Source organism: Pygocentrus nattereri, chromosome 2 (genome assembly GCF_015220715.1).
Source record: "Pygocentrus nattereri isolate fPygNat1 chromosome 2, fPygNat1.pri, whole genome shotgun sequence".
NCBI lineage: Eukaryota > Metazoa > Chordata > Actinopteri > Characiformes > Serrasalmidae > Pygocentrus > Pygocentrus nattereri.
In genome coordinates this window covers 33,831,628-33,845,266 of record NC_051212.1, presented here as the reverse complement: position 1 = coordinate 33,845,266, position 13,639 = coordinate 33,831,628, and the positions used below count along the sequence as shown (strand labels likewise).

Genomic DNA, 13,639 nt, shown 5'->3' with positions numbered 1-13,639 from the left:
TTTGAATGGACTATCATCTACAAAGAAAGCCTATGATTTATACGCCCACAATGTAGGAAAACTCTTGATGCATGCTACATGAAAATCAGCCCCTATAGACAGCTCTGTCTATTGTCAGTTTCGATTAAAGTACTGAGCTGACACACTGAGAAACGAAGCAGTGCTGCTAACACTGAGTACTGAAACTAAAACCAGGCAGTGATGCACAGGATAGGACAATGTGGTCTCTCTGCAGCTTATTTTACCAAAAAATCACCCTACTGATGTTTATACCTCACTATTTTGTGTCTCCACCAACTGTGTTTGTGTGTGTTTAAAAATAGGCTAAAGTTATACAATGTATTCCTAATGGGAATCTGCCAATGCAGAACGTTTAAAGTCATAAATGGCTTTGTGTTTGACTTTCACAGAGTCAGTAGCTCTCCTCTCTGCAAGCAACGAGTCCTTCACTCCATTTGTTCATTAGTGCAACAGTTTTTACTCAACATATGATATCAGCTGATATAGGAAAATTGGTATCTGTGAATTTGTACAAGTACAAATAAAAGAGCATGATATTGGCCTGATACACAATACTAGTAACGGTATTGGTGCATCCTTAGTTTACAAGGTTCTGAGACTGAGCGTTTTTAAGAAAGATCAATGTGTATTCAAAGCCTGTAAAATGTTGTTCAGGCCAGATGTGGTTTAAGAAGTGAAAACGTCGGAGTGATATGCGTATTAATTCTGTAGTTGTGACTAATTGAAACTCTTTCACATGCTTCTTTTTTCAGACTAGCCGAACACTTGGGAAATGTAAGGCATTTCATTTTTATTGTTTTGCTGTGTCCTCTTTCATCACATGATCGCTTTTAACCCACTAATTTGCAGACTGACTGTAGAATGCTTAATGTAGTTTGGGAGTTTATAACACCTGTAATAATAAAAATGGTAATAATAATAATAATAGTATTGTTAGTATGTAATACACTTGAAAAAAGACAGCTTGTTTCTTGCTTAATCTGTTTGAGATGTGTGTTAGTGTAAATGAAATAATAAGTGTCATCCCTCCTTCCCTGTCCAAAACACCATCAGATACTGAAATATAGCGATTACCTTATGGCTAATTGTTATGCCCACCTCCAATTTGTCATTATTTGTAAAGCAGTATAATCTTTTGAAGCTTTCTCTCATTTTGCGTCTCTTCCTGAATTGCTGGTCACTAATGAGAGTGAAGCCTTAAAAGAGATACTGTTTATGCATGAATATAGAGTAAATTTCATTCATACTGTGGTGATGCTTGTGTGTTTAATTTGTTATATAGTAATGGCTTCCCACCCTCCATTAAATGCAATAACAATCTGCAAAGCAAACTAGTTTGCTATTGTGCCTTTATTTAGTATTCATGATGTTATAGTAGTTCCAATGGTTCATAGACATCTGCTTTTATCTTCCACCATCCGAATTCAAGTGTATTATTATTAGGGAGTTTGCACCATCTTTGCTGCAGTAATAGTAGTAACAAAATGCAGAAATATATTGCTATGAGGATTTGATTGCATTCAGCCACAAGAGGATGAGACAGGTCAGATGCTGATGTTGGCTGATTAGGCACATTTAAACCTTTTCTTCATCACCACTCAGGTATGGCTGCCCCAGAGTGTCACATTCTACTGGCAATACTTTTTCTTAGATTGTACGAGCTTTGAATTCCTGGTGTAGCTTGAAGTCGCTGAACCTACTACTTAGAAGCGTAGATGGGGTGTCTGGATACTTCTGGACACACTCATATATATATATATATATATATATATATATATATATATATATAGTTTATTAATGCTTAATTAGTTTTTTCATTAAGCATTACAACAAAACCATTAATCTCACTAATGCTAGCATAGCTGTTGCCAGAATGTAATCTTCTAATATAAAAACCATTACCATTCAGTGGTGTAGATTGAATTATGTATGTGATCATTTACATATATTCTTATGTAGTTACTAACTACGGCTTGTGGAGTAAGGCTAGTAAAATAGTTATCACCACACTATGTAATGTAAAGATGATGTGTTGGTTAAATTTGTATAAGGCATGTAGATGGCCTGGGATAAAAATCTGTGACATCTTCCACCCAAGGCTGCATGTTAATAATACCCTTAACGCTGCATGGAAATAACTTGGCTTACATAGTGTGTGTGGGTGTGTGTGTCTATGTATGGATGTTGTTTTGTGTGTTTGTCTAAAGTATGATCATCTCCTTTTCCTTCTCCATTGTTCATTAGCACAGTTTCATTTAGTCACTCTTTACATTTATTCTGGTTAAATCTATTATGTAAGATTATTTTATCATGTTCTCACTGTCCAAAGAAAACAAGCACCTCCAAAATGAAAACTTTTCAGGAGAGGGCTAAAACGTTATTAAATTTTATAAAGGACTCCTGAGCTCAAATGATATAGAATACTAAAAATCTAAAAAAAAATGGAGATGCTAAGGGTTTGTTTGCACAGTGGCAATACATAACAACCATTTTGACCCTATCAAATAAGAGTAGTCAGTAAATCAGGGGTGGATCATAATTTTTTTAAGCTATAAGCCTTTTCCACTGACATTAGAAACCTTTAGTTGTTATCATCATTTGTATGATTTCATTCCTCCAAATCAAAACATAGTGTCACTGGCTTTCTTTTGAAAAAAAAAGTGTTTTGTAAAAATTGTTTATTTCTCTTTTTCTCTCTCTCTCATTCCCTTTTGTATAGACATGAGTTTTACATCTTGAGCAATATTGAGCAGTCTTGTCTGTGTTGCTCCTCCACAGTATGTGAATGTGTTTTTTTTATTTATTTATTTTCTAAATACTCCAATTAAATTGTCATTTCAGCTTGATTCTTGCTTTTTCTTCATCTCACATGTGTGAATGTGCTGTTATACAGACTGTGGATAAGCAAGTTATTTCCTGCTTATTTCCCTAGCATCTTTAAGGTTTGGTTAGAGTTTGCTTTGCAGTTGTTGTTTCATCATTCTTGTAGGTCCATTATCAGTTTTCCTATATTCAACTTTACCCATCCCTCAGTCAATGCTATGCTGATCCTTGAAACTTTGTACTGTTCCTTCAAACTGTGCTGTTCCTATCCTGATGTCGATTTCAAATTTCTGTTCCTTTTAATTTAAATTTTGGTTAATTTGCTCCTTAAATGTCCTCTTTCAAAATGGAAGATGACGAAGATACTGAAACTTCTACAGAGACATCCATCCTGAAAACACACTTGATTCGAGAGTCTCCTGCCCTCGCGAGCCCAGATTTACTATCTGAAGTATCAGAGATGAAGCAAGATCTAATCAAAATGAGTGCCATTCTGACCACTGATCCTTCTGAGAAGTCGGGCTCTATGCAAGGGGGTGATCTAGTAAAGGGGGTGGAGGAGGTGTCAGGGGAGCCTTTTGAAATAATGGAAAAGGTCAAAGAAGACCTGGAGAAAGTTAGTGAGATTCTAAGGAGTGGAACATATGAGGATGAGGTTCTTGAGGAATCAGCCAAAGCAGAAAGCCGCCCATATAGAAAGGATGAGGAGTGGGTTCTTCTCTCAGACTGTGAAATTGAGGAGGCCAAAATGATGGCAGCCTTTGAGACCCAGGAACCACTCCTTAAGGATATTCGAGGCAGCCGGGGGACACAGAGACAAAAGAGTGCCAATGAAGACCTTAAAGAATACCTACTGGATGTGCCTGTTACAACTGCTTCACAGGAGACTGTGGTGCAGGAAAAGTTCACTGAAGTTGTTTTGCGTAGAGGAGGTAAAAAAATCATACCAACTGTGCTCAAAGACACTAAAACACATGTGGCTGAAGTGAAAAAGCCTGCTCGAAGAAAAGGGCCTCAAGGACACACAGATGAATCCCACATACCCAGCTTAAAAGCAGCCTACATCAGTGACAGCAAAGGAAAGCCCCAAGGCGAAGATACTCTTCTAAGTGCCCCCTCGCACCAAAAAAAATCACCTGTATCACCAGTAGTTGAGGAAACGCCAATTGGTTCAATTAAAGACAAAGTGAAAGCCCTTCAAAAGAAAGTGGAAGAGGAACAAAAGGGCCGAAAGCAGACTGGCAGCAAACCCTCCACTGTATCTTCAGAAAGAAAATCTACCCTTAAAGACCAAAAAACATCAGGCCCCAAAAAAACACAGGTCTCTCAGACCCCAAAAAAGAGTCTCTCAGACCCCAAAAAAGAGTCTGAGAGACTAGAAGAGACCATGTCAGTGAGAGAACTCATGAGAGCTTTTCAGACAGGACAAGACCCTTCAAAGCGAAAGTCTGGACTCTTTGAACACAAAGCAGCTTCTGGACCAAAGCCCAAACAAACAGTTCATGTAAAAGAAACTCTGTCCACGCCTTCCCTATCCAACGCATCATCACTTGGGCAAGAAGTGTCCCTTGATGCTATTGAGCCACAGAGAGAAAAAGTTCAGATTAGCCCTGAGATCAGACATTCCAAAGACTTTAGTGCGGAAATAAGAGAAGAACTTGAAGACAATGCTCAATACCAGCAATTTAAAACATCAGAAGTAAAAGATGAAGGTAGTTTTTCTGGTTTAGTTTCAGCGGAACCTGTTAAACAGTCAGATACGACTACTGCAGTTCCCCAAGATCTGTCTAAACACAGAGAGTCTCGACCTAACAGTGGGCCTAAGAGTAGTGCACTTGATGACAGCTCTGACAGTATCAAAAATGAAGGTCTGGTTGATTCACCTTGTGCCAGTGTAGGTGAAGGGGAAGTCCACGTTAGTTCAGAGGAGAGCTACAAACATGAGGGCATGGCAGAGACTCCAGAAACAAGCCCTGAAAGCCTTTCCTCATCACCCAAGCAGCCAGGTCAGTCTGTACTTGGAACTGTATCAAAAGCAGCAACAGTTACTGCCAAGGACAAGAGCAGCCACCTATCTGACTCCTCTTCCACTGCTGCAAAAACAGCTGATGAGCAGACATCTACAGCAACGCATCAGCGATCATCTGTGAAAAAAGCAGTTGAAGATCCCTCAAAAAGTGAGTGTGCAAGTACATCTTGGGGCAAAACTGTGAAATTTGGTGATGAGAAAGCCCCTCTTGATAAGGACATTCTTTTGGCATCATCCAAACCACCTAAAACTCGCAAATTAACAAAAAGAGGTTCCGAAACAATAGAGAGTTTTTTAAGTGATGAAGAATTCTCTGATGACCAGCCAGCATCAACCTCTGCTGACTCTGTGGCCTCAAGGCCAGACACACAGGGTCATAGTGGTTTAGTTCTACATCTTAGACATCAAGATTCAGAGAGCATTAGTCCAGTAGCTGATGACTCTATAACCATTAGTCACAAAGACTCTTTAGAAGGTAGTCCCCTTATGGAAGACAACTCCTCCCATAAAACCCCAGACTCAATTGAGCCTAGTCCAACTAAGGAATCCCCATGCTGTGACTCTCTAGAAAGCAGCCCAGTAGAGCAGAAAACCACCTTGGCCTTTCCTCCTACTGTAGAGCAACCCAGTGTGACTGCAGGGCACCTGACATCCTCCAAAGCTCCTGAGTTCCCCCCAGAAAATTTGCGTAGTAGGCTCCTCAGAGACCAGGAGGGTAGTGCCGACGATGACAGTTGTGAGCAGACATCTCAGCTGACGAGTTCGGGTAAGAGTCCTCTTTCCCCTGACACCCCAAGTTCTGAAGAGGTAAGTTATGAGGTCAATCCTAAAACCCCAGACCTTATGGTCCTGTCCATGTCCCTAAAGCCACCAGTCATACCTGAGGATGCAGAGGAAGATGATGAGTTGGAGTGTGGCATGACTCAGAGGAAATTCACCCCAGAGGAAGAGATGTTTAAAATGGCTGCCAAAATAAAAACATTTGATGAGATGGAACAAGATGCAAAAGGCAGAAAGGACAATAAAAAAGATATATGGTCCTCTCAGACCATGATTGGGTCTGAAGAAGGACATGAAAGCAGCAAACTAATTGGCCTTGCATCCAAAGATGAAACATCCTCAGTGGATGGCCTTGAGTCCAAACATGGGTCAGAGGTAGCACAATCTGTAGAAACTACTATTAAAGTACAACCTCCCTCTCCTTTTCCAGCAGGTATGCATGAGAGCCCTCAAAGAGCTGAGGACATTCACCAAACCCTGGCCCACACTGCAGCATCAACAGATGAATCAGCAATGGAGGGACCTCAGTCTGTCTCAGAAAAGCATATCGCAAAAACCCATGAGATCCATCAAGAACAAAAAGAAAAGAGATTTGTTAGTACTAAAGAGTTAGAACAAACCACCGAAAGGTCATCTAGCAGTGAAGGGGCGGCAAATATAACAGATGAGCAAAAAGAGGAAAGCCTAAGAAAGTTAAAAGGAAGCACAGATGATGATAGGGTTGAAAAGCAGATAGATGCATCTAGTTACCGGCAAGTTGATAGTAAATCACATAGTCCGACAGAATGTAATGTAACAGATGAGGTTAAAGGGGATCACATGAGGCACACAGGGGCATCTGATATAGATTTAGGTAGGGAAGGCTTAAGGAATGAAGCTGACTCTGTACCTATTATTATCGGGCAAGCAAGGGAAACATTTAAACCAGAAATTTGTATTTATGATGACACTGAAGAGGATGATGAAGAAGAGGAACCTCCTAAAACCAAGTCTAGAGGAGTAACTGCAAGAGCAGAAGCAGACACCTGGAATGCTTTGCGGGAAGACGATGATGCCTTTGCAGCAAGAGTGAGAGAAGAGGAGCAAAAAATTTTGGGTTTGATTGTAGATCGTCAGTCTCAAGGAGCAACTCCAGACACAACACCTGGAAGGACACCCACTGAGGAGGGCACGCCAACAAGCGAACAAAATCCTTTCCTTTTTCAAGAGGGTAAACTATTTGAAATGACTAGAAGTGGTGCAATAGACATGACCAAAAGAGGCTATGAGGAGGAAGGTTTTGCTTTCTTTCAAATAGGAGAGCAACCGATTGAAGAGGCACTTGTAGAGGATGTTAGGGAAGAACCTGGTAGTGGCACAGGGGCAGAGAAAGAGGTTGGTCTTAACCTAACATTGCAGATTAAACCTGAAGAAGCTGATCAGTCTTCTAAGGAGGCGGCAGATACATCTCTCTATTCCCCACCTGAGGATGACCAGTCGAGCACAGCAGCTAAATCAGATGCCTCAAAGTCTAGAATCCCCATCAAAATGGGTGTTTCTGCCTCAGCCAAAACCACAAAGAAAAATCAAGTGACATCAGAAGATGCAGAAATAAAAACAGACAAAGTATCAGAAGATAGCCCTTCAGAGAATGATCTTTTTTCTCCAGACACAGTCATAACTGATGTCCAGACAGCAGTGTCAACAGTTACTAGATCAGTTTATTCCCAACAAGACCAAGAGTCCTCAGATTCTTCACCAGAGGATCAGCACTCAGTAAAAGAACTACCTAAAAGCCCTGAAAAGACTTCCCCATCTTCTGAAAGGATATCAAAATCAAAAACCAAGCCTGTCTCTAAAAGTCATACTACGTATACTCAGAAAAAGTCTTCATCCTCTAAGGAGGAGGAGAAGCCAAAATCAAGAATCCCTGTAAAGGCCACTTCCCCCAAATCTGAGACAGGGCATGACCTGTCTATGAAACGGGCTGAGTCTCTTAAGGACAAAAAGTCCAAGCTGCCTGTAAAACCTGAAACAAGGAGAAAATCTGAGACAGACACAGGTCCCTCTGTAAGCTCCAGAGTGACAAGGTCTTCCAAAGCCAAGGGTGACTGTGAAAGTGATTCTACCAAGAAACAAGCTAAGAAGGACCAGGGTCAACCAGCAAGTACTGAGTTTTCCAGCAAATCTAAGACATTACCTTCAAAGCTACCTGTCAGGGGAAAGCCTGGTCAACCAGCCCACACCTCTACACCTGGAAAAAAAGAGCAGCAACCAGAGAGACAAAAGCAGACTATTGATTTTTCTGAGGAGATTAGTGATGAGGCAGCTAAGCTAGTGGAGAGGTTGGCTCAAGCAGAGAAAGAAAAAGAGGAGGCAGCTGCCATGTCGGATGATGAAAGCAGCACCGTAGATGTCTCAGTAATAGAGATTGAGCCTTTCCCTGACATGCAGATGCCTCTTCCAGAGGACCCACTGGTCATTAGGCCTCGGTGGGACGACCCTGTTGAGACGCAGATGGAAAGAATCCCTGCCGATAAAGGCCAAGTCCGAAGTCAAGGTATCCCCCATCACAAGGGGCCCATTCTCTCTCTCTCATCTGCCTCAGCACATTAGCGATGAAGGTGCTGCCTCTCTGTCTTGTAGCTAAAGCTTCAACTCTTTGTGGTGCTTCTGTGATGTTTGAACTGTGTTTGTGCCTGTCTCCTTTCCTTGTATGTGTCATAGTATTGTTAAGACTGATCCAAAGTCTATTTGTATTGAGGAGTTAAGCTGCAAAGCATGCTGCAATTACTGCTGACATCTGTAAAGCCATTATTTATGCTGCCACATCATTCCATAGCAAGTTGCAGATAGCAATTCCTTGACATCTGCTGTATTGCATAATATTTCACAGTGTACTACAGAAATCATTATTTACAGTTCTGTAACTATATATTAATTTTTGTAAGAGAATATAACTGAAAATACTGGAATCTCTAACAGTAGTGCACCTACAACAGAAACGTTCATGCGTAGTACTGTGAAAAAAGTCAGAGACCATCCTTCATTTATTGAACCTCCAGTCAAAACAACTATTAAGTATAAGTTTTCAGGAGAAAAAGCAGAAAACATATTTAACAGAAAATTACACAAATCAGATCAAATCAAATTTATTTGTATAGCGCTTTTGTCACGCATTCAGCTTGTCAAGTGAACTCCGACTCCCAGCATACCCTGGGAAATCCTGTGACTCAGGCTTGCACACCTATCTGCGCTCATAATCTCCAGACTTTTGATTGATGTCACCTGTGCCTCATTAGAGCAGAGTACTAAAGCCTGGCTCTGACAATCAGTCAGTGCGAGGTATTGGTTTCTATCTGAAACCTACTGAGCATTTTCTCCTTGTTGTCTAATCGTGATTTTGACCTTTTGATTTCATGTTTTTGACTATGTCTGTTGCCTTTCCCTCTTTGGTACTTTTGCTGGTTACTTGGATTGCTTGTTTGGATATTTGGACTGAACTTGGACTACTCTTTAGCGTTTTGCCCCTTTCTGTTACCTTGGCTGCTAAGTAGACGAATAAATCGTCTAACCTCTTATCTACTAGCGTCTGGGTTTCTGTCTGAGCGTAACAGCTTTTTACAACGGATGTTGTCACAAAGCAGCTTCACACAATTCTAGAAAAGACAGAGTTTTAACAAGAATGTAAAAACCCCCGGTGAGCAAGCCAGGGGTGACAGTGGCAAGGAAAAACTCCCTCAGAACTGAGGAAGAAACCTTGGGAGGAACCAGGCTCACCAGGGGGGGACCCATCCTCTTCTGGTCAAACTACCTACAAGTGATTATACTACTAATATTAATAGCAGTAGTATTGGTAGTAGGAATAGCTAGGAGTCAATGAAAACTTCAATGTAGGGTGGGCAGCTAGTCCAAGGTAGGTGGTGGTAGCTGGGGTGTGGGCAGCTGGTCTGAATTGGGTAGCAGGAGGCCTCGACAGTCAGTCGTCCTTCAGTGTCCGGCTGGATGTCTCAACAAGTAAATCTATTTGTTTTAATATTTCATGTGTCCAACCTTTGCCTTTATTACAGCTTCCATTCTTTTTGGGAGACTTGCTTAAATTTTTCCATAGAAATGTGCAGGGATATTTTACACACCTGGAAGGTCCAGTCTTAGAATTTAATAGCATTTTCTACATCTCATGATCTAATTAATCCCAAACACATTTAATGATGTTTAGGTGTGGGCTGTGCTATAAGGTCTTGTAGACTTCTTTACAGCTACATGTTCTTTCAGACCCATAATATTGACTTGACTTCTCACAGTGGAAAGATGGGACATAAACACCTGTGATTTTTTTTTTTCAGATTTCAGCAAGAGTGGAGCTTGATTTTCTTATTTCTCTCAAAAATTAACAGTTGAAGTACTGTTTAAATGACATTGACAGTTTTGTGGGTCTACCAGGTCTGTTTTTAGTCCAATTTTCTCAATATATTTTCTCTATATAATTTTTTATCTCCAGTTATGGAAACTTGTTTCTCTTACTTTCCTTTGACTTTGCTTTCACTTTTCTCTTTATTTTATAAGTGGACTATCTTATATCTTACTATCTTATGAAAATGAATCTTAATGTTAGTTTTGACTAGAAATTTAATAAATGAAAAGTGGTCTCTGTCCTTTACACATTACTGTAGCTAATGAAGGAAGTAGTGTTATGTGAATGTCATGCAAATATCTGATTAAATTTCATGCATAAATGCAAAGCTTTGAAAGGGAAAACATAATTTAAAATCAAGAGAAAGCCAGTGATTATATATTTAATGTACTATGTTGGTGGATATGATCTTTTCCCTGTAGTAATTGCTTCTACCCAACCTTTTAGGGCTGTTTTTGTAATGTATTTCATAAGATGTATTTTTTGGTGGTGTTTTCTTTCTTATGTGTTTTGATTGTGGAATTTGCAGTGGATCCACAGGATGAAGCTGACAGGAAGGAGGGAAGATTAGCTGTAATGGCTGACCACCTTGGTTTTAGCTGGACAGGTAAAATCAGTATTAGTAACTGGTGGTAAGAAGTAGGTGGGGATTAATTTGATAAGCCATAATTAATTTCCCATACTGTGGATTTTGCAACTAATGTAATCTAAATCAGCATCTTAACTACATTATATTAGTGATAATGGTGTTACTAATTGCTTTGAGCAAGTTAAGAGATTGTACGAGCAGAAGCAAACAGTTGATTGGGAATCTATGTATTTGCAGATATTCAGAGAGGCCTTACACTTCTATGCATACTCCTAATTACTGATTTATTTTATTAGCCTGGCTGCATATTTTTTGCTAACTGCATTATGTTTTCTTGAAAGTATTTTCTTTTATTCAGCATAAACATTCAATTATGTGTCTATTGTTCATCCAGAACTGGCTCGTGAACTTGAATTTGGTGAAGAACAGATCAATCAGATAAGAGTAGAGAATCCAAACTCACTTCAGGACCAAAGTCATGCCCTCATAAAACTATGGACAGAAAGAGAGGGGACAAGTGCTACAGGTAGGATTAGTAATCACTACTTTTGTTGTGGTTTGTTCTGTTGAAGGGTATTTTAGTACTGGGTGGTCAATAATCTGGGCAATCACTGGTGTATTTTACTAATTAGTTAATATATGAGATTCAAGTTAGGAGCACACTCTGAATTATTTTGCTTCTTATTTATCACAGAGGAAGGATTTAGTCACATAAATGGAAACCAAAAAATGTATAAAAAGCCACATACCAAAGAATAACATATGTTAATGATCCCCACAGAGCTGTCTCTTTTTGTTTACTTGACTTGTAATTAGTTGTCACAAGAGTATGCTAGGCAGTGCCCTCCAAAATACGTGGCATACTTGATTAAATATATATAAATAAAGGAAAAATAGCTATTAGGAAATATTTCCTGTAGTCTTTATTGATTTTATAGTTTATGAGATAGATCTTACTATAAAATGCAAGAAAAATCTAATATCAGTGAGGTGGAAATTTTACTTTTTGTCACTGAGTAAAGCCTAGACGTTTGGGAGCAAGGAAGTGTGATGTGATTGTAGAACTGAAAATGACAGACTCATTTAAAACTTACATATAAAATTTGGGATATAAACAATAGATTTACAACAAACAAAGGTATCATTAATAGCTGTAATGTTATAGGAATGGTAGCAAAGCTGGGCCTAGGAGAAGAGTGCTTGGGTGGTGCCAAAGCAACAATAATAATGAAAAAAATCCCTAATTCCAAAGATAAAACACAATGCATGGTTTTGTGGCTGGTCTTAAATTAAAATGAATCCAATCTGGTCTGGTAAAATTTCCAAACGGACATTTATTTTTTTAATTAAAGCGAATTGTCATGATAATGTATTTTGAAAAATGTTAACCAGGCACATGTTTTATTCAGTATTTCAAGAATTCAGTAAAAATGAAGTGAATAAAATGAGACACATATACTCAAATCATCTGAGATAACTAATGTTAAATTCTGAAAATGTATTATAACTTAATTCTTAATGTTACTTCTGTTATTCCTCTACAGCTCCTTTAAACTTCCTGGACACATCTGATTTTTTTTTGTTTTGTTTTTATTTGTAGCTCCCTTGTGTCCCGCTAATTACTCAAAAGCTATGAAGTTGCACAGGATTAGCATATTAGAATCAATGTATATATTTGTCAATGTATATACTTACAAATTGGTTTTATATTATTGAAAATATTGATTCCCAACATTTTGAGGTTTTGAGGTTTGCTTTCCTTAGAATGGAATAGATGGAAAATGAGCATAATTCTTGAAACAAACAGTACAGCTTCACACAGTAAACAAGGTCACAGGCCAAACACTCTTAGTCATCCATCACCATGGGGAGTATCATTAAATATACAAAAAAATTAGACAAAATGTTGTTGACAGACTTTTAAAAATGATAGGTGCATAAATGCATAAACATAGGTGCCTGGAGTAGACTAAATATCACTAAAACATTGATTGGCACTGGATTCTATTATCAGATGAAATTCCATAGGAATTAAGAGTGCTGTTGTGATAAATGATATGTTGGTATCCATCAGGAAATTGTAGATCAACATGATAATCAACATCTAGCTCTCCCACAGGCGTAGACCCTACAGTGTGTCAGCGATTTAAAGCATCAATTCTGTCAGGGAACCAAAATTAGTTGATTCTGGAGGGCACTGTAAGTCACCTAAAATGACTAAGGTTGTTGTGAGTCATCCTGTGTTCTGCTGTAGGTATTGTTAATTAGTTTGTGAATTGTTTATACCTGTAAAAATGTGTTAACTATCAATTATCAATAATCAATTTCTCTGCAGAGAGAACTTTGATCATGAAGCTCACAAAGATTAATCGTATGGACATTGTACATCTCATCGAAACAAAGCTCATCCAGTCCACTCAGGACCAGTCATCACATACCTATGCAGAAATTGAGCAGACCATTTCACTGGATCACAGTGAAGGTAATCATAACATACTCATAAGCAAATGTGACAATCACTTATGACAAAGAATAAAAACTTGATATTAACTTGATGTGAGGAACTGTTGCTCATTTTGTAGTTGTCTCTTCTCCAGGTTTCTCAGCACTTCATGAGGACATGGACAGCCCTAGGTCAGGCAGGCGCACAGAGATCACTCCAGGAAGGACAGAGTCTGGGCAGCAACCTCCAATGGTGTCTGTTGAGGATCTTTCTTCCAGTATATCTTCCCTCAATGACACGCAGAAAGAGAAGTTGCAGACAGACATTGATAAAAGTCAAGAGTAAGTCACATGAGATACTCCACTTACTTTCTCTCATGAAATCAGTGGTTATGAAACTTGTCCATGTTTAACTTTATGTTTCTTTGCCAGGGTAATTGGAGGCTCACTACAGTCTCATTTTGAGATGACTGGTCTAAAGCAACAGTTCCCAGGCACTTTCAAACAAGTAAGTCCCTTCTTTACCCTGTACAAAACTGCACCTTGGAGGCCTCAATCTCAA

At 39.1% G+C, this 13,639-nt stretch overlaps 1 protein-coding gene across 11 annotated transcripts in view; it reads left to right on the top strand.

The window, feature by feature from the left end:
* ank2b (ankyrin 2b, neuronal) overlaps window positions 1–13,639 on the top strand; it is a 124,513-nt gene that overhangs the window by 89,734 nt on the left and 21,140 nt on the right. For 10 of the 11 annotated variants that reach the window (XM_037535258.1, XM_037535277.1, XM_037535269.1 and 7 more), the window contains 7 exons: window positions 774–795; window positions 3,198–8,192; window positions 10,576–10,653; window positions 11,030–11,161; window positions 12,971–13,117; window positions 13,233–13,419; window positions 13,510–13,585. In XM_037535258.1, the coding sequence (XP_037391155.1) occupies window positions 774–795; window positions 3,198–8,192; window positions 10,576–10,653; window positions 11,030–11,161; window positions 12,971–13,117; window positions 13,233–13,419; window positions 13,510–13,585 (5,637 nt within the window). The remainder of the gene's footprint in view (window positions 1–773; window positions 796–3,197; window positions 8,193–10,575; window positions 10,654–11,029; window positions 11,162–12,970; window positions 13,118–13,232; window positions 13,420–13,509; window positions 13,586–13,639) is intronic. The other variant, XM_037535282.1, reaches the window with a different exon arrangement.